At 62.9% G+C, this 26,140-nt stretch overlaps 1 protein-coding gene across 2 annotated transcripts; it reads right to left on the reverse strand.

Annotated features, from left to right (window-relative positions):
- Positions 1 to 13,440: 13,440 nt before the first annotated feature.
- DPF1 (double PHD fingers 1) lies at positions 13,441 to 24,289 on the reverse strand. 2 transcript variants are annotated; one of them, XM_030475040.1, is made up of 12 exons: positions 23,995 to 24,289; positions 21,826 to 21,986; positions 21,598 to 21,690; positions 21,383 to 21,516; positions 20,032 to 20,121; positions 18,462 to 18,540; positions 18,244 to 18,369; positions 17,969 to 18,019; positions 17,721 to 17,843; positions 15,726 to 15,838; positions 14,025 to 14,106; positions 13,441 to 13,933 (listed from the first exon to the last, which is right to left on the reverse strand). In XM_030475040.1, the coding sequence occupies exons 1-12, from the start codon at positions 24,024 to 24,026 to the stop codon at positions 13,863 to 13,865; spliced, it is 1,155 nt and encodes a 384-aa protein (XP_030330900.1). In that variant the 5' UTR covers positions 24,027 to 24,289; the 3' UTR covers positions 13,441 to 13,862. The 2 variants fall into 2 exon arrangements, with proteins under 2 accessions (XP_030330900.1, XP_030330901.1); XM_030475041.1 differs by lacking the exon at positions 17,721 to 17,843 and having other exon boundaries at positions 23,995 to 24,272.
- Positions 24,290 to 26,140: the final 1,851 nt, after the last annotated feature.

Here is a 26,140-nt window from a genome sequence, read left to right on the forward strand (position 1 = left end):
ATTCCTCACCAATTCCCTTCCCTTCCATTCCCTTTCATTCCTATGCCCTTTCCTTCACTTCCCTTCCCTTTTCCTCCCTATTCCATTCACTTCCTGTTCCCTTCCCATCCCTTCACATCCTATTCCCTTCCCTTCCCATCCATTCCCTTCCTATTCCTTTCCTTTTCCTTCCCTTCCCATCCATTCCCATTCCTCACGACTTCCCTTCCCATTGCTGCTCCACCTGCTTCTTGCTGGTTCTCTGGATCCCAGCCGAGGGCAGGAGCAGCAGCTTCCTCTTTTTGGATGTGGCTGTGACCTGCAGAGCTGCATCCATCACTCTGATACCCTGCAGGGCAGGTGCATGTCTCTGCCCCTGTGGTGCTGCCTCCTTCTTGCCAAGGTTATTAGAAGCTGGCGCCGGTGCCACGGGAAGGAGACGTGCCTGGTGCTCCTCTTCCTCAGGAGCTCTGGCCAGGCAGCTCTTCTTCGGCTGCTCCGAAGGCCTGGTCTTGCTGGGCTGGGGGGGCAGACGCTGTGCAACAGGCCTGTAGTGCACACCAAGGAACTTGGTGTTGATGCAGGAATTCATGCGTGCCGCCGGCATTGCTGGCAGGTGCTCTGCTGCTTGCCCTGTGTTCCTGCTCTGGGGAGCACCGGTGCCCCCATGGCTGTGAGAGTGACGTGTGGGCTGAGCAGCAGGGGCCTTGATGCTGCCAGCCACCGGGACAGTGTCTGTTCTTAGAATCATAGAATCACAGAATAGTAAGGGTTGGAAAGGACCTTAAGATCATCTAGTTCCAACCCCCCTGCCATGGGCAAGGACACCTTGCACTAAACCATGTGGTCCAAGGCTCTGTCCAACCTGGCCTTGAACACCGCCAGGGATGGAGCATCCACAACCTCCCTGGGCAACCCATTCCAGTGCTTCACCACCCTCACTGTAAAGAACTTCCTCCTTATATCTAATCTAAACTTCCCCTTTTTAAGTTTGAACCCATTACCCCTTGTCCTACCACTCCAGTCCCTAAGGAAGAGTCCCTCCCCAGCATCCTTATAGACCCCCTTCAGATACTGGAAGGCTGCTCTGAGGTCTCCACACAGCCTTCTCTTCTCCAGGCTGAACAGCCCCAACTCTCTCAGCCTGTCTTCATACGGGAGGTGCTCCAGCCCTCTTATCATCCTCGTGGCCTCCTCTGGACTCGCTCCAACAGCTCCATGTCCTTTTTATGTTGAGGACACCAGAACTGGACGCAGTACTCCAAGTGAGGTCTCACAAGAGCAGAGTAGAGGGGCAGGATCACCTCTTTTTGCCTGCTGGTCATGCTTCTTTTGATGCAGCCCAGGATATGGTTGGCTTTCTGGGCTGCAAGCGCACACTGAAGCCGGCTCATGTTAAGCTTCTCGTCAACCAACACCCCCAAGTCCTTCTCCTCAGGCTGCTCTGAATCTCTTCTCCGCCCAATCTGTAGCAGTGCCTGGGATTGCCCCCACCCAGGTGTAGGACCTTACACTTGGCTTGGTTAAACTTCGTAAGATTGGCATCGGCCCACATCACAAGCGTGTCAAGGTCCCTCTGGATGGCATCCCTTCCCTCCAGCGTATGAACAGAACCACACAGCTTGGTGTCGTCGGCAAACTTGCTGAGGGCGCACTCAATCCCACTGTCCATGTCGCCGACAAAGATGTTGAACAGGACCAGCCCCAACACCGATCCCTGAGGGACACCACTCGTTACAGGTTTCCAACTGGACATCGAGCCGTTGACCACAACTCATTGCGTGCGGCCATCGAGCCAGTTCTTTATCCACCGAGTGGTCCATCTATCAAATTGATGTCTCTCCAATTTAGAGACAAGGATGTCATGTGGGACAGTGTCGAATGCTTTGCACAAGTCCAGGTAGATGACGTCAACTGCTCTGCCCCTGTCCATCAGTTCCGTGGCTCCATCATAGAAGGCCACCAAATTGGTCAGGCAGGATTTCCCCTTAGTGAAGCCATGTTGGCTGTCACCAACCACCTCGTTGTTTTTCATGTGCCTTAGCATGTTTCCCAGGAGAATCTGCTCCAAGATTTTGCCAGGCACAGAGGTGAGGCTGACTGGTCTGTACTTCCCCGGGTCTTCCACCTTCTCCTTCTTGAAAATGGGGGTTATATTACCCTTCTTCCAGTCATCGGGAACTTCACCTGAATGCCATGATTTTTCAAATATGATGGACAGTGGTTTATCAAATTCATTCTTGTTCTCATCCCTGGAGCCCTGCTGTGTGCCAGGTCCTGCCGTGGCGCTGGCTGCCGGCGGGCTCCCCGGCTCCCGGTGCTGTTCTTGCGCAGGACTGCGCTCACGCTGCCTGAGCTCTTCATTGCAGAGGCTGTGGGGCTGAGTGGGGCAGGGGTCCGGCAGGTCTCTGGCCCTGCAACTCTGCTGCCATGACAAGGGGGTTTCCCGTCCCCAAACACAAACCAAGAGCTGCGTCCGTCTTCCTGCCCAACTACATCTGCAGCCTCAGGCCCGCCTCGCTGTCCTTGCTCTGCTGCAGCCCCGGGGACCCAAGGCCATGGCTTGGGGCATCTGTAAGACCCCCTGCACTCAGGTGCTCGGAAGCTGCAGGATGGGGATGGAGGGGATCGAGCGGGGTCACCCGTCTGCTTCCCATTTACAGTTCTGCTTCTGGAAACGCTGCCAGCTTCCCGCTGCATTGCTCCAGTGCTTGCGCGTGCAAGAGGAGCAGGAGAATCGCAATCTCTTGTCCCTTATCTCTGGCCTTAGCAACTCCAAGCCTCGCTCCTTATTCCTCCCATCCTTTCTACACCCCTCTCATTCCGGTCACTGGGCTGCAGCACGCAGCGGGCTCCAAAAACCAGCTGACGTGGGAGCCGCTGCATCACACGCTGTCTCATCCCATCGGGAGGCACTTTTCCTACATGGGCAGCACGCGCTGCCGAGAGCCAGCGGGACTGCAAGCTCACCAGCTGGGAAGTGCTGCAAGGAAAGGGGTCGCTCCGCAGGCTTCTCTGCTACCGACATGAGGGAAAAGCTGGAGCAGGCAGAGGCGAGCCCTGGGGGGAAAGGGACATGGTTTATTAGCCCGAGGAGGTGTCCACAGTGAGCGCAGGCTGCAGCACGATGTCCTCAGCGCAGCTCCCTCGGGCCTGGAGCTGGCAGCGGGGCACTACTCCTCCACTTGTGGGTTCATGCAGGAGCAGCTGCAAGCCTTGCACAGAGCCATCAGCACCCTTCCGAAGCAGGATGGTTGCTGCTCTTGGACCTCTTCATGTCTGCCATAATGCAATTCTGTTTGCGGGTACATGTAGAAGGCTCTGGGGAAAGAATAGCTGTAGTTGTAGTAATAGGGGGACGTCTCGTAAATGTCTGCTTCCATCCACGTATAAGGTCTACAACAGGGGTATTTGCAGCGAGGGATTTGAGCCCCTGTATGAGGAGGGGAGGCCGGGGCACTGCTGCACTTGGACAGACACTGCCTCCAGCTTGGCCTGGATGCCTCTTGACTCCAGGGTGTCGCTGCCCTTTCCTGAGCTGCTGCATACGCTGCCTGTGCATCCTCGTAGAATCGCGGGGTAGCAAAGGTTGTGCTGGCCTCTCCTTGGTGCTTTTTAGCTGCTTTCCTCACTTTGCGCCCCAATACAGCCTGCAGAGCTCTATCGATAACTGAGACCCTGGCTGGGGTCTGTCTCTGCGCATGTGGTGGGAGCTGACTCCAGGAATGTCCTGATCCCTGGCTCCGGGCCCGTGATGGTGTCTCTCTCTGGGCCCATGATGGTGTCTCTCTCTCGGCCCATGATGGTGTCTCTCTCTTGGCCCATGATGGTGTCTCTCTCTGGGCCTCTGCTGGTGTTGGCACAGGAGACTCGGTGGACTGAACTTCTGCAGGTCTCCTTGCTGCCGTCGACACATCCACTCCTTCGGCCACGTCCTGCTCTTCCAGAGAATGATGGATAGTTTCCTGCATCACAGCAACACCCCCGCGAATGACATCCCTCACGAACTGGCTGGCTAGTTCCTGTGGAACAAACTCAGAGGCTATGGGGCTGAGCAGAGCAAGTGCCTCCTTCTGGGCCTCTTTGTCTTCCTCCTGATCGCTAAAGGCACGGGAAGCTCGTGCTGGTGCCGCCTTCTCTTTTGCTGCTGGGACGAGAGGGGCTGTGCTTGGCTGTCCCTGAGGCTCTGTGGCCACAGGAGGCTCCGTGTCCTCAACTCCTGCAGGTCTCATTGCTGCCATAGACACATTCACATGGCTTTGAGCCATGCCCTGCTGTTCCAGAGGCTGCTCATCAAAGCCAGGGGAAGCTGATGCCAGTGCCTCCTCCTGCTCTTGTTGCGCAGCAGCGAGAGGTGCCCGGTGCTGCTCTTCCTCAGCAGCTCCAGCCAGGCTCGGAGCTGCCGGCTCGGTGTCCGTGGGACCGGCCGGGGCAGGAGACACGCTCTGCAGGTCTCCGGCTGCCTCTGCTGCCGCATCCGTGCCCATGCTGCTGAGGATGCTGGGTCCCTCCTGCGTATGCGCTCGGGGGTCCTGGAAGAGCTCTGGCACCAAGGGGTGTATCCAGATTTTGCCTGTGCTGCTGACTTCCACATGGGACAGGACATTGTCGATGTCCTCAACGCACAGTTTCTCCTCCTCTGCGGACAAGGCTGCTGGCTCCTCCTGTGAACACGCAGCAGAACATCAGGAGCTGACAGCTCTCCCCAGCCGTGCCTCTCTCAGGGCTGGAGGTAGCTGTGTGGGTGCCGTGCCATGGGCTGCCTTCTCCCCTGTGGCCCTGTGACCAGCGCCGGGGCTGGGGGGTGCATTGGCCCGTCACTTGGTCCTGGGGCTGCTGCTGGTGGCTGCTCACTGGGGAGGTCCCTCCCGGGCTGCTCTCCTTCAGTGCCTTTGCTCCAGAGCAGGGGTGCGGGACGGGAGAGCAAGAGCACGGGCAGGGGAGGGAGGGGATGTCAGCGGGATGGCACAGGGAGCACCAGCAATGTCCCTTTGTCCCTTTGTCCCCAATGTCCCAGCCCGGGCTCTGGGGCTGCCTCCAGCACCTCGGCATCGCCGGTGCCGGCCACACGCTGCCACTCACCTGGTGCTGAGAGTCCTGAGCCAAGGGAGAAGCTGCTGCTTCTCCTTCATCGTCTGCCCCAGGGGCAGGGGGCGGTGTTCCAGCATCTGCCCCAGGGATCTCAGTCAATGAAGCTGCAACCTCCCCCTTGTGTGCTGCTGGGGAGACACCGGCTCTTATGGCCTCTTCTTGGTGGTCTCCAGCCACAGGAGACACCATGTCTTTACCCTCGGCTGATGCTGGGACGAGAGGGGCTGTGCTTGGCTCTCCCTGAGGCTCTGCGGCCACAGGAGGCTCCGTGTCCTCAACTGCTGCAGGTCTCATTGCTGCCATTGCCACATTCACATGGCTTTGAGCCATGTCCTGCTGTTCCAGAGGCTGCTCATCAAAGCCAGGGGAAGCTGATGCCAGTGCCTCCTCCTGCTCTTGTTGCGCAGCAGCGAGAGGTGCCCGGTGCTGCTCTTCCTCAGCAGCTCCAGCCAGGCTCGGAGCTGCCGGCTCGGTGTCCGTGGGACCGGCCGGGGCAGGAGACACGCTCTGCAGGTCTCCGGCTGCCTCCGCTGCCACATCCGTGCCCATGCTGCTGAGGATGCTGGGTCCCTCCCGGATATGCGCTCGGGGGTCCTGGAAGAGCTCGGGCACCAAGGGGTGTATCCAGATTTTGCCTGTGCCGCTGACTTCCACATGGGACAGGACATTGTCGATGTCCTCAACGCACAGTTTCTCCTCCTCTGCGGGCAAGGCTGCTGGCTCCTCCTGTGAACACACAGCAGAACATCAGGAGCTGACAGCTCTCCCCAGCCGTGCCTCTCTCAGGGCTGGAGGTAGCTGTGTGGGTGCCGTGCCATGGGCTGCCTTCTCCCCTGTGGCCCTGTGACCAGCGCCGGGGCTGGGTGGTGCATTGGCCCGTCACTTGGTCCTGGGGCTGCTGCTGGTGGCTGCTCCCTGGGGAGGTCCCTCCCGGGCTGCTCTCCTTCAGTGCCTTTGCTCCAGAGCAGGGGTGCGGGACGGGAGAGCAAGAGCACGGGCAGGGGAGGGAGGGGATGTCAGCGGGATGGCACAGGGAGCACCAGCAATGTCCCTGCCACACACAGCCCGGGCTCTGGGGCTGCCTCCAGCACCTCGGCATCGCCGGTGCCGGCCACACGCTGCCACTCACCTGGTGCTGAGAGTCCTGAGCCAAGGGACGAGCTGCTGCTTCTCCTTCATCGTCTACCCCAGGGGCAGGGGGCGGTGTTCCAGCATCTGCCCCAGGGATCTCAGTCAAAGAAGGTGTCACATCCCCCTCGTGTGCTGCCAGGGAGACACCGGCTCTTATGGCCTCTTCTTGGTGGTATCCAGCCACAGGAGACACCATGTCTTCTCCATCCTCGGCTGCTGCTGGGACGAGAGGGGCTGTGCTTGGCTCTCCCTGAGGCTCTGCGGCCACAGGAGACTCCGTGCCCTCAACTGCTGCAGGTCTCATTGCTGCCATTGACACACGCACATGGCTCACAGCAGACTCGGCGTCCTTAAGTGCTGCATGCGGCAATGCTGCCATCACCACATGCCAGCTTTGGCTTGTGTCTTGCTGTTCCGCCTGCTTCTTGCTGGTTCTCTGGATCCGAGCCGAGGGCGGGAGCAGCAGCTTCCTCTTTTTGGCTGTGGCTGTGACCTGCAGAGCTGCATCCATCACTCTGATACCCTGCAGGGCAGGTGCATGTCTCTGCCCCTGTGGTGCTGCCTCCTTCTTGCCAAGGTTATTAGAAGCTGGCGCCGGTGCCACGGGAAGGAGATGTGCCTGGTGCTCCTCTTCCTCAGGAGCTCTGGCCAGGCAGCTCTTCTTCGGCTGCTCCGAAGGCCTGGTCTTGCTGGGCTGGGGGGGCAGACGCTGTGCAACAGGCCTGTAGTGCACACCAAGGAACTTGGTGTTGATGCAGGAATTCATGCGTGCCGCCGGCATTGCTGGCAGGTGCTCTGCTGCTTGCCCTGTGTTCCTGCTCTGGGGAGCACCGGTGCCCCCATGGCTGTGAGAGTGATGTGTGGGCTGAGCAGCAGGGGCCTTGCTGCTGCCAGCCACCGGGACAGGGTCTGTCCTTGCCCTCATCCCTGCAGCCCTGCTGTGCGCCAGGTCCTGCCGTGGCGCTGGCTGCCGGCGGGCTCCCCGGCTCCCGGTGCTGCTCTTGCGCAGGACTGCGCTCTCGCTGCCCGAGCTCTCCATTGCAGAGGCAGAGGCTGTGGGGCTGAGTGGGGCAGGTGTCCGGCAGGTCTCTGGCCCTGCAACTCTGCTGCCGTGACTTGGTTCGCGGCGCAGCTGGGCTGCGGTTTTGAGAAGGTGCTGTTGCCTGCTGCTCGTGCTGCCGATGGCCAAGCTGCTGACAGTGCCAGAAGCCGCAGAGGCTGCTGGTGCCACAGGCGGCAGCCTGCAGGAGGTGACGACGGGTCTCTCTGAGCGAGGAGGCGGCCGGGGTGCCATTGCCACCACTGGTGGCAGACGAAGCGTCTGCTCACGCATTGGCCCGCTGCTGCGGGGCAGCATCCCTCGGTGCCCCGCGCTGCCCATCTGCAAGAGAAGCCGAGGAGAGAGGCTGTGTGACGGTGTCCCTTGCGCCCGCGTCCCAGCGGGCTGAGCTCTTGCACTTGGGCTCCCCCGCCAGCCCCAGGGCAGGGCTCAGCCCCGCAGGCGGCTGCCGCCTGCTCCCAGAGCCGGCTGGGGACAGGGCTGGCCACCCGCAGCCCACGGCCGCTGCCCAGAGCACCCCCGGCACGCCGGGGAGCCGGCCGGGCACGGCACGGGGGGCTCAGCTTGCTCCCTCCCGCACCTCCCGCCTGCCCGTCAGCAGCTCCCGGGGGCGGGAAGACGTTCGGCCCCGTCTCCCTCGGGCTCCCTACCTGTGCCTGCTGGTTGGCGACACGCTGAAACCTCTCTGGGTTGGGCACCCGTGCCTGCGTGATCCCATGGTGGGACGAGGCCTGGCTCGGGCTGCCCTGCGGCGCTTCCTCGGGCTGCCTGCGGGCCACCTGCGGGCAGGAGGAGGAGGAGGAGGAAGAGGTGTGTGATGGAGGCGGCTGCCTCGGCACAGCAGCCCCCGCAGTGCCGGCAAGCCCGGCCCCGGCACCGAGGCAGCTCCGTGCGGCCCCGTCCCACCACCGGCCTCCCCCTCCTGCCCCGGCTCTCACCTGGCGCATCCTCTGCGCGCTCGGCCTGCCCTCAGCGGGCTGGGAACGGGCGTTCGCCTCTTTGCCCACGGGCATCTTCCACGTCCTGGGACGCTGACCTGCCGTGGGCTTCCAGGGAAATTGCTGCCTCCTGAGGGAGGCTGCTCCTCTGGACTGGGCTGCTCCAGGGCTCTCGTTCCTTACGTACCCCACGCTCACCACGGGGCCACCCCCGTCACAATGGCCTCTGGGCACGAGGAGCCCCCCTACATCACAAAGCGCCGGCGGTCGCAGTGGAGATGCCCACACCCATGGCCCGTCCCAGCCATTCCGAACCAGTCCCAGGTGTCTCCACAGCGGCCACCGAGGCTTTGTGATATTGGCGGCATCGTGCCCATGGCCACTGGGCTCACCAGGGCTGCTCCCGGCAGTCATAGAGACAACAGGTTGGAAAAAACCTTGAAGATCATCAAATCCAACCGTTCCCCAGCGCTGCCAAGGCCGCCGCTAACCCATGGCACTGAGCGGCTCGTCTGCACGGTGTGTGAATGCTTCAGGGACGGTGACTCCAGCACTGCCCTGGGCAGCCTGTTCCAATGCCTGACTCCACCTGAAGTGAAGAAATGCTTCCTAATTGCCAGTCTAAACCTCCCCTGGCCCAGCTCGAGGCCGTTTTCTCTTGTTCTATCCCTCGTTCCTTAGGAGAGCAGAGCAGGCACCTTCTGGCTCCAGCCTCTTTTCAGGTAGAGAGAGATAAGGTCCCCCCTGAGCCTTCTCTTCTCCAGACTAAACCCCCCAGGTCCCTCAGCCGTTCCTCATCACACTTGTGCTCCAGGCCCTGCACCAGCTCTGCTGCCCTTCTCTGGCCCCGCTCCAGCACCTCAATGTCTCTCCTTAGAGGGAGCCCAGGTCTGAACACAGGATTCGAGGGGCGGCCACAGCAGTGCCCGGTACAGGGGGACAATCACTGCCCTGGTTCTGCTGCCCACACTGGTGCTGATACAGGCCAGGGTGCTCCCAAGTTCAGGACCCGGCACTTTGCCTTGTTGAACCTCATCCCGTTGGCCACAGCCCGTTGATCCAGCCAGTCCAGATCCCTCTGCAGAGCTTCCTGCCCTACAGCACATCAACACTCCCACCCGACTTGGTGTCATCCACAAACTTACTGAGGCTGCACTCGATCCCCTCATCCAGATCATCAGTGATCTGCTTCTGTGATTCTATGATTCAAAGAAAGAAATTAAGCAACACTGGCTCCAATACTGAGCCCTGGGGGACACCAGTAGTGACCAGTCTTGTTGGCAGACAAGAGAGTAAGAGACATCAGGGAAGCTGAGAGGGAGCTGAGCTGCTGGCTCCAGGGTGCGGTGTTCCAGCATCTGCCCCAGGGATCTCAGTCAAAGAAGGTGTCACATCCCCCTCGTGTGCTGCTGGGGAGACACCGGTTGTTACGGACTCTTCCTGATGGGAAGACACGGGAGACACCATGTCTTCTCCATCCTCTCCTGCTTCTGCAGTGAGAGGTGCTGTGCTTGGCTCTCCCTGAGTTTCTGCGGCCTCAGGAGATGCAGCGTCCTCAACTACTGCAGCTGAAATTTCTGCCATGGCCACATCCAAGCTCTTGGTCTTCTCCTTGTGTTCCACAGCAGCGAGAGATGCCCGGTGCTGCTCTTCCTCAGCAGCTCCAGCCAGGCTCGGAGCTGCCGGCTCGGTGTCCGTGGGACCGAGTCCTTGTTCTTTTGCTTGTTCACAGGAACCAGCCTGTGAACGGGGTTGGGAAGAGGATGGAGTCATCTTCAATATGGGGGGGACACACAGAGTTATCCACGTGAAATCAGAAGAAAGTGGTACAACCTTGAATGATTCCATTTTTGAGATGTGGGACTCTTCCTCAGTTCTCCCTTCATCCTTCCTTAACACCGTCCTGGGCAACGTGCTGCTCCTGGCTGAGAGCAGCTTCAACAAATGCATTGCGAGTGTCACTAGGAGTGAGCCCAGGTAGACCTGAGTGATGCTTGACCTCCTCCAGAACCTGCTAAACTTCTGACATGATCTTCACTGAAGGCAGAGCATGAGACTGAGAAGTCCTTGATCAGGATTAGTGCTACTGAGCAACAACTGAACCATCGGTGTGTTATCAGCGTTGTTCTCAGACTAAAGCTGAAACACAGCGCTGCACCAGATACTAGGAAGGAGAAAATAACTATTACAGCTGAAGCCAGGACTGTATCCACCCCTTATTCCATACTATTCACGTCATGCTCAGCCCCCACATTTTTCAATATACCATCGCTTTTTGTCTCGATATATATACACAGAGATATCATTCCTTCATCCATGGACCATCCCCATAAAGATCGCTGAGTTCATTCAGTCCATGATGTCAGGCTCCATCTGTCATAACAGTCTTTCTGGGCAGGAATGAGAGTGTGTAGTGTTGGACTTTTCAGTCTCATGCTCTGTCAGTGAGGAGGGGCACGGGAAGCCGGGAGGAAGCAGAGACAGGACACCTGACCCAAACTAGCCAGAGGGTATTCCATCCCACAGCACGTCATGCCCAGGATAGAAACGGGGGAGCTACGCAGAAGGACCGGATCACTGCTCGGCGCTTTGGGTAGGCAAATGTGCCAGTGCTGATGAACAAGGTGACCACGGCCAGGTGAGGGAGGCACGTGGAAAAGCCTTTGTGGTGTCCCTGCTCAGAGGGGATCCTCAGCACGGCCCTGAAGATGTGCACATAGGACCCCACAATGAAAACAAAACACCCATGTGCTAAACAGAAACTAACCACAGGAAGCCCAACTTCCCTGACGTAGGAACGTGAGCAGGAGAGCTTGAGGATCAGGGGGATTTCACAGAAGAACTGCTCCACAGCATTGCCTCGGCAGAGGGGTAGGGAAGATGTATTGGCTGTGTGCAGCAGAGCTGTGCCCCATGGGCTCGAGCAGCTCAGGGTCCTGGGGGGGAAGAAGGGGTTTTAAGGATCCCCCGAGGGGGGCCCTGGGGTCCTCAAGAGTCTTGGGGGGGGTCCTTGGGGTGTATCCAGGGGTGCCGTGGAGGGGTTCCTGGGATGCTATGAGGGCTCTGGAGGTGCTCCAGGCCTTCCCTGGCATTCTCTAGGGGTATCCCCGGGATGCTCTGTGGGTCCTGAGGATGCTCTGGGGGTGCTTTAGGGGTCACCGTGGCCAAAACCGACCCAAATCCGGCAAATTGGGGGGTTTATTGGGTTTTTTTATTCCCATCTTGCCACGAGCAGGGAGCGTTTTCTCACTCCTGACCCTCATTAAATAGAATTTCCCTCCTTCCCAGCAAATCTCTATCAAATCAGTGGTAAATCAGGGCAGCGCTGCCAGGAACAGACCCAGCAGCACCTGCCCCCCCCCCCCCCCAAGGGGGGAAACAGCCCCCAGAGCTCCCCACAACAGCCCCGCTCCATCCCCAGGGCCATGCGGCCGGGGTGGGCAGGGAAAGGTGCGGGACACCCCCACCCCCCCAAGCTCCCAGCCCCCCTGTGCTGGGTTCCCAGCACCCCATCCTCCCGGGCACCCCCCAGCCCCACTGCTCACACCCACCCCCCGCATTCCCCAGCACCCCGGCAGCGCCCGGCCCCACTGCCCGGAGCCCCGGGGGTCCGCAGACCCCCAGCCCCGCTCCCCGGGCTCTGCAGCGCCCCCCAGCCCCGCTCCGCGGACCCACACCCAGCTCCCGCTCCCGCGCCGCCGCGCGCCCCGGCCCCGCCTCCGCCGCTGCAGCCAATCAGTGCGCGGCTCCCCCCGCGCGGGGCACGCCGGGAGTTGTAGTCCGGGCTCCTGCGCATGCGGCGGGGGGGGGGTGTAGGGGGACCCCCGGGCGGGGTCCCGGTTTGGGGTGCTGCGGTCCCGGTTTGGGTGCTAGGGTCCCATTTGGAATGCTGGGGTCCCGGTTTGGGCGCAGGGGTCCCATTTTGGGGTGCAGGGGTCCCATTTTGGGTGCTGGGGTCTCATGTTGGGGTGCAGGAGTCCTGGTTTGGGGTGCAGGGGTCCCATTTGGGGTGCTGGGGTCCCGGTTTGCGGTGCTGGGATCCCATTTTGGGGTGCTGGGGTCTCATTTTGGGGTGCTGGGGTCCTGGTTTGGGGTGCAGGGGTCCCAATTTGGGTGCTGGGGTCCCGGTTTGGGGTGTTTGGGTCCCGATTTGGGGTGCTGGGGTCCCGGTATGGGGCGCAGGGGTCCCATTTTGGAGTGTTGGGGTCCCATTTGGGGTGCTGGGGTCTACGTTTGGGGTACCTGGGTGACATTTTGGGGTGCTGGGGTCCCGGTTTGGGTGCAGCGGTCTCCCTTTGGGTGCTGTGGTCCCGGTTTGGGGTGCAGGGGCCCCATTTTAGGGTGCTGGGGTCCCGGTTTGGGGTGCTGGGGTCCCATTTTGGGGTGCTAGGGTCTGATTTTGGGGTTCTGGGGTCCCATTTGGGGTGCTGGGGTCCCAGTTCTGCCGTGCCGAGGTCCCAGTTTGGGGCACCTGGGACCCACTTTGGGGTGCAGTGGTCCCATTTTGTGGCGCAGGGGTCCCATTGTGGGTGCAGGGGCCCCAATTTGGGGTGCTGGGGTCCCGGTTTGAGGTGCAGGGGTCCCATTTGGGGTGCTGGGGTCCCGGTTTGGGGTGCAAGTGTCCCATTTTGAGTGCTGGGGTCTCAGTTTGGGGTATCTGGGTCCCGGTTTGGGGTGCTGGGGTCCCAATCTGGGGTGCTGGGGTCCCAATTTGGGATGCTGGGGTTCCGGTTTGGGGTGTTTGGGTCCGGATTTGGGGTGCTGGGGTCCCGGTTTGGGGCGCAGGGGTCCCATTTTGGGGTGTTGGGGTCCCACTTTGGGGTGCTGGAGTCCCGATTTGGGATGCTGGGGTCCCACTTTGGGTGCTGGGGTCCCATTTGGAATGCAAGTGTCCCATTTTGAGTGCTGGGGTCTCAGTTTGGGGTATCTGGGTCCCGGTTTGGGGTGCAGGGGTCCCAATCTGGGGTGCTGGGGTCCCATTTTGGGGTGCAGTGGTCCCATTTGGGGTGCTGGTGTCCCGGTTTGGGGTGCTGGGGTCCCAATTTGAGGTGCAGGGATCCCAGTTTGGGGTGCTGGGGTCCCGGTTTGGGGCGCAGGGGTCCCAATTTGGGGTGCTGGGGTCCCGGTTTTGGGCCCAGGGGTCCCATTTTGGGGTGCAGGGGTCCCATTTGGGGTGCTGGGGTCCCATTCGGGGTGCAGGAGTCCCGGTTTGGGTGCTGGGGGGGGTCAATGACGGGGGGGTCTCTCTGTCACAGTTTAATGCACAGACACTCACAGCTCACACCAACGACACCACGATGGGGGGGGGGGGCCAGTTCAATTGGGGGGGGGGGCCACAACACCCCATAACACCCATGGGACTCCCCCCCCTTTTCCCTTCCCCCCCTTTTGTTTTGCACCAGCAACATCCGCCCCCCCCAACCCCGGGGGGGGTGTCCCCAAATTAACCCCCCCCATTATAAATAATTAACACCCGGGGGGGGGGGGGGGAGCCCCAATTTTCCCATCATGCAACGCATTGACACCCCCCCCACCAACCCCCCCATCTCCATTATGGCTTTTGGCAGGTTTTGGGGTGCGGGGGGAGGGGGTTGGGGGGGTTTAGGCAGGATTTGGGGTGCGGGGGGGGTGCGGGGTGAGGGGTGCAGGGGGGGTCCCCCCCCCTAAGTGAGGGTGATGAAGGCTGAGGCCTTGTCCTTCAGCTGCCGCAGACAGAGGTGGCAGCTCCAACTGCCTGCGGGGGGGACACACACACAAAGGGGGGGTCAATGGGGGGGGGGGGCACCCCCAAAACACCCCCCACCCCCCCCAGGGCCCGCACTGACCTTCGGGGGGCTCGGCCATGGGGGGGCTCAGGCAGTACATGTGGTACCCCCGGTCGCAATCGTCGCAGAACAGCAGCTGATCCTGGGGGGGGCACAATGGGAGGGTCGGGGTGGTTTTGGGGTTCAGTGGTTTGGGGGGGTGTTTCAGAGTGGTTTTGGGGTACAGGGGGAAGTGTTGGGGGTTCAGGGGGTGTTTGGGGAGGTCAGGGGGATGATTTGTGGGGTTCGAGGTGGTTTTGGGGTGCAGGGGGTGGGTCTAGGGGGTGTTTTGGGGGATATTTTGGGGGTGCAGGGGGCGGTTTGGGGTTGCTTGGGGTGTAGAGGGGTGTTTTGGGGTGCGGGGGGTGTCTTCAGGTGTTTCGAGGTCATTTTGGGGTGGTTTTGGGGTGGTTTTGGGTTTTTTTGGCATGGGGTTTTGGGGTGTTTCAGAGTGTTTGGGGTGCAGGAGGGGTGGTTTAGGGTGGTTTGGGGTTGGTTTGGGGCAGTTTTGGGGTGGTTTAGGGTGTTTCGGGGTGTTCCAGGGTGGGTTTGAGGTGTTTTAGGGTGGTTTTGGGGTGTTTTGGGGAGGGTTTTGGGGTGTTTCAAGGTCTTTTGAGGCGTTTCAGTGTGGTTTTGGGGGTGGTTTTGGGGTGTTTCAGGGTGTTGGGGGTGGTTTTGGGGTGCTGGATATGTTTGAGGGTGTTCCAGGGTGGGTTAGGGGTATTCGGGGGGGTTTGGGGTGTTTTGGGGGTGTTTCAGGGTCTTTTGGGGTGTTTCAGGGTGGTTGGGGGTGGTTTTGGGGTGCTGGGGGTGGTTGGGGGTGTTCCAGGGGGGTTTTGGGGTGGTTTTGGAGTGCTGGGGGTGTTTGGGGGGGCTCGGGGGCTTTTGGGGTGCTGGGGGTTTGGGGGTGTTTGGAGGTGCTGGGGGGGTTTTAGGGTGCTGGGAGTCGTTGGGGGGTGTTTGGGGGGGTTGGGGGGGGTTTGGGGTGCTGGGGGGTGTTTGGGGTGCCCGGAGGAGTTTTGGGGTGCTGGGGGTGTTTAGGGGGGTTCGGTGGGGTTTTGGGGTGCTGGGGGTGTTTGGGAGGGTCCAGGGGTGTTTTGGGGTGCTGGGAGGTGTTTGGGGGGGCCTGGGGGGTTTTGGGGTGCTGGGGGGTTTTGGGGGATGCCGGGAGTGGTTGGGGGTGTTTTGGGGTGCTAGGGGGGTTTTGGGGTTCTGGGGGGGTTTGGGGGGGCCTGGGGGGGTTTTAGGGTGGTGGGGGTGTTGGGGGTGTTTTGGCGTGCTAGGGGGGTTTTGGGGTTCTGGGGGAGTTTGGGGGGGCCTGGGGGGGTTTTAGGGTGGTGGGGGTGTTGGGGGGTTCCGGGGGGGTATTGGGATGCTGGGGGGTGTCTGAGGGGCTCTGGGGGGGTTTTGGGGTGCTGGGGGTGTTGGGGGGGTTCGGGAGGGTTTTGGGGTGCTGGGAGGTGCTGGGGGGCTCGGGGGGTGTTTTGGGGTGCTGAGGGTGTTTGGGGGGACCTGGGGTTGGTTTTGGGGTGCTGGGGGTGTTTGGGGGGTTCTGGGGAGGTTTTGGCGTGCTGGGGGTGTTTGGGGGTTCCGGGAGGGGTTTGGGGCGCTGGGAGGTGTCTGGGGGTGTTTTGGGGCGCTGGGGGTGTTTGGGGGTGTCCGGGGGGGTTTTGGGGTGCTGGGGGGGGTTTTGGGGTGTCCGGGGGGTTTTGGGGTGCGTACGTCGTTCTCGGCGGTGCCGCAGAGGCTGCAGGACTTGCACTCGATGCACTGCCAGCGGTAGGTGCGCACCGCGGCCGCCATGCTCACCGTGAACTGCAGGCACGAGGGGTGCCCTGCGCGGGGCACGCGCTCATGGGGGGCGCTTGGGGTGCGGGGGGAGCTACGGGGTGTCGGGGTGCAGGGGGGAGTATGGGGTGTCGGGGTGCAGTTGGGGTGCAGTGAAGGGGATCTATGGGTTATCGGGGTGCAGGGGGGTCTATGGGGTGTCGGGGTGCAGTTGGGGTGCAGGGGGTGCAGGGGGGGTCTATGGGGTGTTGGGGTGCACTTGGGGTGCAGGGGGGTCTATGGAGTGTTTGGGTTCAGTTGGGGGGCAGGAGGAGTCTATGGGGTATCAGGCTGCAGTTGGGGTGCAGGGCGGGTCTATGGGGTGTTGGGGTGCAGTTGGGTTGCAGGGGGTCTAGGGGGTATCGGGGTGCAGTTGGGGTGCAGGGGGGTCTATGGGGTATCGGGGTGCAGTTGGGGTGCAGGGGGGTTTATGGGGTGCAGTTGGGGTGCAGTTGGGGTGCAGGGGGTCTATGGCGTGTCGGGGTACAGTTGGGGTGAAGGGGAGTCTATGGGGTCATTGGGGTGCAGTTGGGGTGCAGGGGGGTCTATGGCGTGTCGGGTGCAGTTGGGGTGCAGTGAGGGGGATCTATGGGTTATCGGGGTGCAGGGAGGTCTATGGGGTGTTGGGGTGCAGTTGGGGTGCAGAGGGGTCTATGGGGTGTTGGGGTGCAGTTGGGGTGCAGGGGGGTCTATGGGGTATCGAGGTGCAGTTGGGGTGCAGGGGGGTCTATGGGGTGTCGGGGTACAGTTGGGGTGAAGGGGAGTCTATGGGGTCATTGGGGTGCAGTTGGGGTGCAGGGGGGTCTATGGCGTGTCGGGGTGCAGTGAGGAGGATCTATGGGTTATCGGGGTGCACGGGGGACTATGGGGTGTTGGGGTGCAGTTGGGGTGCAGTGAAGGGGATCTATGGGTTATCGGGGTGCAGGGGGGTCTATGGGGTGTCGGGGTGCAGTTGGGGTGCAGGGGGTGCAGGGGGGGTCTATGGGGTGTTGGGGTGCACTTGGGGTGCAGGGGGGTCTATGGAGTGTCGGGGTGCAGTTGGGGTGCAGGGGGGTCTATGGGGTGTTTGGGTTCAGTTGGGGGGCAGGAGGAGTCTATGGGGTATCAGGCTGCAGTTGGGGTGCAGGGCGGGTCTATGGGGTGTTGGGGTGCAGTTGGGGTGCAGGGGGGTCTATGGGGTATCGAGGTGCAGTTGGGGTGCAGGGGGGTCTATGGCGTGTCGGGGTACAGTTGGGGTGAAGGGGAGTCTATGGGGTCATTGGGGTGCAGTTGGGGTGCAGGGGGGTCTATGGCGTGTCGGGTGCAGTTGGGGTGCAGTGAGGGGGATCTATGGGTTATCGGGGTGCAGGGAGGTCTATGGGGTGTTGGGGTGCAGTTGGGGTGCAGGGGGGTCTATGGGGTGTTGGGGCGCAGTTGGGTTGCAGGGGGGTCTATGGGGTATCGAGGTGCAGTTGGGGTGCAGGGGGGTCTATGGGGTGTCGGGGTACAGTTGGGGTGCAGAGGGGTCTATGGGGTCATTGGGGTGCAGTTGGGGTGCAGGGGGGTCTATGGGGTGTCGGGGTGCAGTTGGGGTACAGGGGGGTCTATGGGGTTTCGGGGTGCAGGGGGTACAGGGGGGTCAATGGGGTGTCGGGGTGCAGTTGGAGTGCAGGGGGGGTCTATGGGGTGTTGGGGTGCAATTGGGGTGCAGGAGGGTCTATGGGGTGTCGGGGTGCAGTTGGAGTGCAGGGGGGGTCTATGGGGTGTTGGGGTGCAATTGGGGTGCAGGAGGGTCTATGGGGTACAGGGGGGTACAGGGGGGTCTATGAGGTATCGGGGTGCAGGGGGTACACGGGGGTCAATGGGGTGTCGGGGTGCAGGGGGTGCGGGGGGGCCCGGGGGGGGCGGTACCTGCCCGGCCGCAGTCCGCACACGCGATCAGCTCCTCGGGACACGCCGGGGCCCGGCGGGACCCCCCCAGGCAGAAGCCGCAGGGAGCCCCCGCGGGGGGGGGCGCGGGGGGGAGGGCGCCGGCTGCGGGGGGGGTTTGGGGGAGGGGAGGGCAGCGGGGTCACCCAGGACCCCCCTTCCCCGAGCCCCATCTGGCGGGGCGGCAGCAATGGGGGGGCTATGGGGGTGTATTGGGGGGGGGGGTGTACCTGTGCTCCGGCGCTGGTTTTCAGGGACCCAGTTCAACTCTTTGTAAAACTCTATTGGGGGGGAGGAAGGAGCAAAAGGGGGTGACCCCCCCCGAGAGCACCCCGGGATGGACCCCCCCAGAATGGAGCAGGGACGCCCCCATCACCCCCAAATTATCCCAAGCTTCCCGCCCCCCCCCCCAAACTCCCTCTCCCAAAGGCAGGGCTGGGACCCCCCATTTGGGACTGGGACCCCCCCAGTTGGGGTCGGGGCTCCCCCAGCGCCCCCCACTCACGCTTATGGTGGTTCCTGCGGGGGGGCGCGGGGCGCTCGCCCAGCTCCTCGCCCTCCTCCTCGGCCAAGTGCGTGTGTGTGTAATGGTAGCTCAGCCCCGGGCGGTTCTTGTAGCGCTTCCCGCAGACTGCGGGAGAGGACACGGGGTCAGACCCCCCCCCCCCATCGCCCCCCATCGCCCCCCATCGCCCCCCGTCCCTCCCGAGCCCCCCCACTCACTGTCGCACACGTAGGGCTTGTCCCGCTCCTCCAGCGCCGGCGGCTCCTGGCGCTTCCGCACCGCCCCCAGCCCGCACGTCTGGGGGGGGGGGGGACGGGGACGGGGCGGTCGGGGGGGGAAACACCCCCCTTGGATTTGGGGACCCTCTCATTGCATCTTGGGGAACCCCCCCTTTGGGTTTGGGGACCCCCCCAGCGCATCTTGGGGAGCCCCCGCTTTGGGTTTGGGGACCCCCCCGTTGCATCTTGGGGAACCCCCCCTTTGGGTTTGGGGACCCCCCCATTGCATCTTGGGGAACCCCCCCTTTTTGGGTTTGGGGACCCTCTCATTGCATCTTGGGGACCCCCCCATTGCACCCTGGGGAATCCCCCGTTGCATCTCGGGGAACCCCCCTTTTGAGTTTGGGGACTCCCCCATTGCATCTTGGGGAACCCTTCCTCTGGGTTTGGGGACCCCCCCATTGCATCTTGGGGACCCCCCCCTTGCATCTTGGGAACCCGCCCATTACATCTTGGGGAACCCCCGCTTTGGGTTTGGGGACCCTCCCATTGTGTCTTGGGGACACCCCCATTGCACCTTAGGGAACCCCCCCTTTGGGTTTGGGGACCCTCCCATTGCGTCTTGGGGACCCCCTCTTTGCATCTTAGGGAACCCCCCCTTTGGGTTTGGGGACCCCCCCATTGCATCTTAGGGAACCCCCCCTTTGGGTTTGAGGACCCCCCCATTGCAGCTTGGGGAACCCCCTCTTTGGGTTTGGGGACCCCCCCATTGCATCTTGGGGACCCCCCATTGCAGCTTGGGGAACCCCCTTTTTGGGTTTGGGGACCCTCCCATTGCATCTTGGGGAACCCCCCCTTTGGGTTTGGGGACCCTCCCATTGCATCTTGGGGAACCCCCCATTGCATCTTGGGGAACCCCCCCTTTGGGTTTGGGGACCCCCCCATTGCATCTTAAGGAACACCTCCCTTTGGGTTTGGGGACCCCCCATTGCATCTTGGGGAACCTCTCCCTTTGGGTTTGGGGACCCCACCATTGCATCTTGGGGAACCCCCTCTTTGGGTTTGGGGACCCCCTCTTCGGGTCTTGGGGAAACCCCCAAGTGCTGGGGACCCCCCCTTGTGTGTGAGGACCCTCCCCTCTGGGTCTTAGGGACCCCGCCTTACATCTTGGAGACCCCCCATAATCTTGGGGACCCCCCTTCAGGTCTTGAGGAACCCCCCTGTGTGTAAGGACCCCTCCAAGTCATAGGGACCCCACTCTGTGTCTTGGGAACCCCCCTTGCATCTTGGGGACCCCCCCTTCGGGTCTTGGGGACCTTCACGGGTCTTGGGGAACCCCCTCCGGATGTGGAGGATCCCCCCCGTGTGTAAGAACCCCCCATGCGGGTTTTAGGGACCCCCCCAGTGTGACCCCTTTCTGGATGTGGGGGACCCTGCCAATTGGGTCTTGGGGACCCCCCTTGCACCTTGGGGAACCCCCGTGTGTGAACCCGCCCCCCCCGTGTGTGAGGACTCCCCACGGATGGGTTTTTGCCCCCCCCCCATGTTTTGGGGCTCCCCCCGGTCCCACCTTGCCCTTGGCCTTGTTCTTGCGGCGGGGGGGGTCATCGTCCAGCTCGTCCCCCTCCGGCTCATGGGGGAAATCACCCGGGGGAGGCTTCTGCGGGGGGGGACAGGGGGGACCATGGATGGACCATGGATGGACCATGGATGGAGGGATGGATGGATGATGGTTGGATGATGGATGGATGGATGGATGGATGGATGGATGGATGGATGGATGGATGATGGTTGGATGGATGGATGGATGGATGGATGGATGGATGGATGGATGGATGCTTGGATGATGGATGGATGGATGGTGGTTGGATGGATGGATGGATGGATGCTTGGATGATGGATGGATGGATGGATGGATGGATGGATGGATGGATGGATGGTGGTTGGATGGATGGATGATGGATGGAGGGATGGATGGATGGATGGTGGTTGGATGGATGGATGATGTTTGGAGGGATGGATGATGGATGGATGGATGATGGATGGATGATGGATGGATGGATGGATGGATGATATTTGGATGGATGGATGGATGATGGATGGATGGATGGATGGATGAATGGATGGATGGAGGGATGGATGGAGGGATGGATGGAAGGATGGATGATGGATGGATGGACCAGGGATGGATGGATGGATGGATGGAGGGATGGATGGAGGGATGGATGGAGGGATGGATGATGGATGGATGATGGATGGATGGACCAGGGATGGATGGATGGATGGATGGATGGAGGGATGGATGGATAGTGGATGGATGGAGGGATGGATGGATGGATGGATGGATGGATGGATGGATGATGGATGGAGGGATGGATGGAAGGATGGATGATGGATGGATGGACCAGGGATGGATGGATGGATGGATGGAGGGATGGATGGAGGGATGGATGGAAGGATGGATGATGGATGGATGGACCAGGGATGGATGGATGGATGGATGGAGGGATGGATGGAGGGATGGATGGAGGGATGGATGATGGATGGATGATGGATGGATGGACCAGGGATGGATGGATGGATGGATGGATGGAGGGATGGATGGATAGTGGATGGATGGAGGGATGGATGGATGGATGGATGGATGGATGGATGGATGATGGATGGAGGGATGGATGGAAGGATGGATGATGGATGGATGGACCAGGGATGGATGGATGGATGGATGGAGGGATGGATGGAGGGATGGATGGAGGGATGGATGGAGGGATGGATGATGGATGGATGATGGATGGATGGACCAGGGATGGATGGATGGATGGATGGAGGGAGGGATGGATGGATGGATAGATGGATGGATGGATGGATGGAGGGATGGAGGGATGGAGGGTTGATGGCTGGATGATGGATGACGGACTCACTGGTCCCTCCAGCGCTGTCTCCTCCTCCCTGGTGTCCCCCCTCCTGTCCATGGGCTCCGCACTGAGCAGCGCCTCCAGCACCGGCCCCTCAGGCAGCCCTGGGGCCCCCTCCTTGCGCAGGGGCACCTCACAATCTGGGGGTCACGGGGGGGTCAGGCTGTCCCCCCATGTCCCCCCATGTCCCCCCATGTCCCCTCATGCCCCCCATGGCTCACAGGGCCGCAGTCGCGGGTCCTCCAGGATGTTCAAGCGCCGCTTCTTGCGCCAGCACCGCGCCGGGTACGTGTAGAGCTGCCCTGGGGACAGGCCTGGAACCGGGACCACACCGTGACCCCCCGGCACCCCCTGACTCCCCCGTGACACCCCCTGACCATGACCATGATCCCCTCTGAACCAGCCAGGCCACGGGCACAGGGGGGCTGATGGGCCCGGGGGGGTCTCACCGGGGCGGCGGTGGGTCCGCTCCATCCAGATGTAGCAGTTGCTTTGGGCCACCCCGGTCTGGCTGTCCAGGAAGGGGAGGCGGGAGCCGCGCTCGGCGCAGAGCCGCGTGTTGTAGCTGCGGCAGTGCTCCAGCGCCGCGCGGTAGAACTCCTCACCCGGGCTGCGGGGCACGGGTCAGAGCCACCCGCACCCGGCACCGGGACCCGCACCCGGCACCGGGACCCGCAACCGACACCGGGACCCGCAACCCGACACCGGGACCCGCACCCCGGCACCGAGACCTGCACCCCAACACCAGGACCCGCACCCAGCCCTGGGACCTGCACCCGCCACCGAGACCCGCACCCCAACACCAGGACCTGCACCCGGCACCGGGACCCGTATCCCAACAATGGGACTCGCACCCGGCCCCTGGACCCGCACTCAACATCGAGACCCGCACCCGACACCGGGACCCGCACCCCAAGCCCCCCCCACACCCGGTCTGGGGGCACATCAGAGCAACCCGCACCCCAGCACTAGGACCCGCACACAACACCGGGACCCGCACCCCAAAACTCCCCCGACACCCGGGCTGGGGGCACGTCAGAGTGACCTGCACCCCAAAACACCCGGACACCCTCCGACCCGCACCCCAGCACCAGGGCTGCGGGGTACGGGTCAGACCGACCCGCACCTTAATATACCGGGACCCGCACCCAAAACACCGGACACCCCGAAACCCGCACCCCAAAAACACCGGAACCCGCACCCCAAAACACTGGGACCCAAAACCCGGGCCCACACCCAACCCCCGGGCTGCGAGGCACGGGTCAGCCCGGATCCACACCCCGAAACACCGGGACACCCCCCGAGACCCCCTCCAGAACCCCCCCAATACCCTCACCCCAAAATCTCCCAGCCCTTAACCCCCCCCCAAATCTCCGAGACCCCCCACCAGGAACCCCCCCCATCCAAACCATCCCAAAAACCGCACCCCAAAAACCCCCGGGACCCCCCTGGCCTCCCCCCAAAAACCCCCAACACCCGCACCCCAAAACCACGGGACCGCCACCCTGACCCCCACCCCAAACCTCTTTCCCCCGGCGCGGCTGGGGTCAGGGTGCACCCCCAGACAGGGACCCCTCCTCCCCCCCGCACCCCAACACCCCCCTCCGGCAGGTCACGGCCCCGTTATGGGATAGGGAGACCCCCCCCTCCCCGCCCCGTGTCCGGGACCCGCGAACCCCCCCCCCGGGTGCGCGAGCGGCCGGTGCCAGCGGGGGGCGCCGGGTCCCGGGTCCCGGGCCCCGGGGGGGGTGGGGGGAGGGGCACGGGGAGGGGGGGACGGGACGGGACACACGGGAGCGGGGGGGGCGGGGTCCGGCCCCACGGACGGGTCCTCCCGCCCCCAGCGCCGGCCGGACGGTGGGACCGGGGCGGGCACCAGGAACGGGAGCGGGAACCGGGATCCCTTCCCGCCGGGACCGGAGGCTCCATCCCCGGTAGGTCCCTCCCGACCGGTACCGGAGGCTCCGTTCCCGCCGGAGCCCGGGGATCCCTCCCGGTGGATCCATCCCCGCCGGTACCGGAGGCTCCATCCCCGGTAGGTCCCTCCCGACCGGAACCGGAGGTTCCATCCCCGCCGGAGCCCGGGGATCTGTCTCGGTGCCTCCCTCCCTGCCAGTACCGGGTGCTCCATCCTCGGTGGATCCATCCCGGCCGGTACCGGAGCCTCCGATCTCGGTGGGTCCCTCACCTCCGGTACCGGAGGCTCCATCCCGACCGGTACCGGAGGTTCTATCCCCGGTGGGTCCCTCCCCGCCAATACCGGAGGCTCCATCCCCGGTCCATCCTTCCCGACCGATACCGGAGGCTCCATTCACGGTAGGTCCCTTCCCGCTGATACCGGGGAGTCCCTCCCGCCCGGTACCAGAGCCTCCGTTCCCGGTGGCTCCATCCCGCCCGGTACCGGAGGCTCCATTCCCGGTAGGTCCCTTCCCGCTGATACAGGGGTGGGGGGAGGCGGGGGGGGTTCCCCTCCCACCCGTACCGGTGGCTCCATCCCGCCCGGTACCGGAGGCTCTATCCCCGCCCTTACCGGTATCTCCATCCCGGTGTGTCCCTCCCGGGCGTCCCTCCCGGTGCCCCCCCCCCGCCGGTACCGGGGCTGTGGGGGGGTCACTCACCATTTGAGGGGCTTGTGCAGCGCCGTGGCCATTTTGCGCCGCCGGGGCCGCTCCGCCGCTCGGGCACGGGGAGGGGGCGGCGGGGTTCAGCCCCGGTTTTCCTCCGCTCCCCCCCACCCCAACCCCCCCCTTCGGGTCCGGATCCCGATCGCTCCCGGGGCCCCCCCCCCACCGGGATCGGTCCCAGCCCCGTTGCCCCCCCCCCTCCCCGCCCCTCCCGGTCCCGGTGCCCCCCCCCCCGGTCCCCGCCGGTCCCGGGCGGGCGGCGGGGAGGGGGGGGGCCGCGGGAGGGACTACATCTCCCGGCATGCCCCCCCCCCATTGGGCGGGGGGGCTGTCAGTCACCGCGGTGGGCGGGGCCTCGCGGGTGCTCACACACACACCCCCCCCGGGCGGGGGGGGAACGATGAACCGACACCGGGGACCCCCCCAAAACCGGCCCCACCGGGGGGGACCACGGGGTGGGGGGGGTCGAACCGTGGCACCGGTGCCCCCCCCGGTGCACTCAGGATGGGAAACAGAGTGCGGGACCCCACCGAGACCCCCCATATTCCCCCCACCCCGACCACTATAGACACCTCCGGACCCCATAGACCCCCCCACTACATAGATCCCTATAGCCCCCTCCAGGCCCCCATAGCCCGCACAGACCCTCATAGCCCCCCTCGACCCCCATTAACCCCCTATAGACCCCCACCATAGACCCCTATAGATCCCTATAGACCTCATAGCCCCCCCCAGACCCCCATAGCCCTCCTATGCCCTCATAGACCCCCCCCATAGAGCCCTATAGATCCCTATAGACTCCCATAGACACCTCCCTAGTCTCCCATAGCCTGCCCATACTCCTATAGCCCCCTATAGATCCCTATAGACCTCATAATGAGACCTCCGACCCCCATAGCCCCACCATAGCCCTCCTATACCCCCACAGACCGCGCCCCATAGAGCCCTATAGATCTCATAGCCCCCCCCCCCCAAGTCTCCCATAGCCCCCAGACCCCCCCCACTTCACTGTGGGGAAACTGAGGCATTAGGGGGAGGGTTCCGGGGGTGTCTCCGGCAGCCGCGGCCCCTTTAAGAGGCGCCGGGTTCCCGCCGGTTGCCACGGCAACGGCCGGTGCTCGCGCTCCTTGTGCAAGGGAAGGCGAGAAACGGCGGGGGGGGGGGGGGGGGGGGGGGAGCGGGGGGAAGGACGCGCCTTGCACGAGGGCCTTGCACGAGGGCTTGCACGAGGGCCCTGCACCCCTTGCACAAGGGCCTGGCGCTCCTTGCACGAGGGCCTTGCACGAGGGCCCCGGCACAGCTTGCGCAAGGGGCCAAGCGCGCCTCGCGTGAGGGCCTTGCACGAGGGCCTTGCACGAGGGCCTTGCACAAGGGCTCTGCACCTCTTGCACAAGGGCCTCGCGTGAGGGCCCGGCGTACCCTGCGCAAGGGCTTTGCGCAAGGGCTTTGCACAAGGGCCTGTCGCTCCTTGCACAGGGACCTGGCACAAGGGCCGTCACGCCTTGCACGAGGACCTGGTGCACTTTGCACGAGGGCCTGGTGGCAAGTGGGGGATTTTCACGCCTATTCGAATAAATTAGAGAAAAAGACCCCAAACACCCCCCTCAGTTTGGGTTAAAACTCAACCGGACACAAGGGAGAGAATTGGGGGGGCTGTGGGGGGGGGGGGTGTTCCCACCCACCCCCCCGGGCCTGGGACACACCAATATATGGGGGGGTCACCCCGATGCGTTGTCACACGCCCCTCTCCAGGGTCCTGGTGCCCCCTTCAGGCACTGGTCACGATGGGACCCCCCCCAGGTCCCCCCGTGGTCCCCAATGGGGTGTCCCCTCCATGTCACACCCCCCCCGCCTGATGCAGAGTGGTCCCATCTGTGTCCCCCCCCCCAGTCCAAAGCGGGACAAGGGAATGATGGGATCAATCATAGAGTCATGGGATCATGGGATGATGGGATAATGGGATCATGGAATGATGCGATAATGGAATGATGGGATCATGGGGTCATGGGAGCATGGATTAATGGGATCATGGAATGATGGGATCATGGAATCATGGAATGATGGGATGATGGAATGATGGGATGATGGAATGATGGGATCATGGAATCATGGGATAATGGAAATATGGAATGATGGGATC

The sequence above is a fragment of the Strigops habroptila genome, unplaced genomic scaffold (assembly GCF_004027225.2).
Source record: "Strigops habroptila isolate Jane unplaced genomic scaffold, bStrHab1.2.pri NW_022045628.1_ctg1, whole genome shotgun sequence".
Taxonomy (NCBI): Eukaryota; Metazoa; Chordata; class Aves; order Psittaciformes; family Psittacidae; genus Strigops; species Strigops habroptila.

Coding starts and splice junctions, on each gene's coding strand:
- DPF1 (XM_030475040.1), bottom strand. CDS start 24,026: ATGGCCACGGCGCTGCACAAGCCCCTCAAATG. Junction 20,122..21,382: donor AGACAGCGCTGGAGGGACCA/GTGAGTCCGTCA, acceptor CCCCCCCCGCAG/AAGCCTCCCCCGGGTGATTT. Junction 15,839..17,720: donor TGCGGACTGCGGCCGGGCAG/GTACCGCCCCCC, acceptor TGCCCCGCGCAG/GGCACCCCTCGTGCCTGCAG.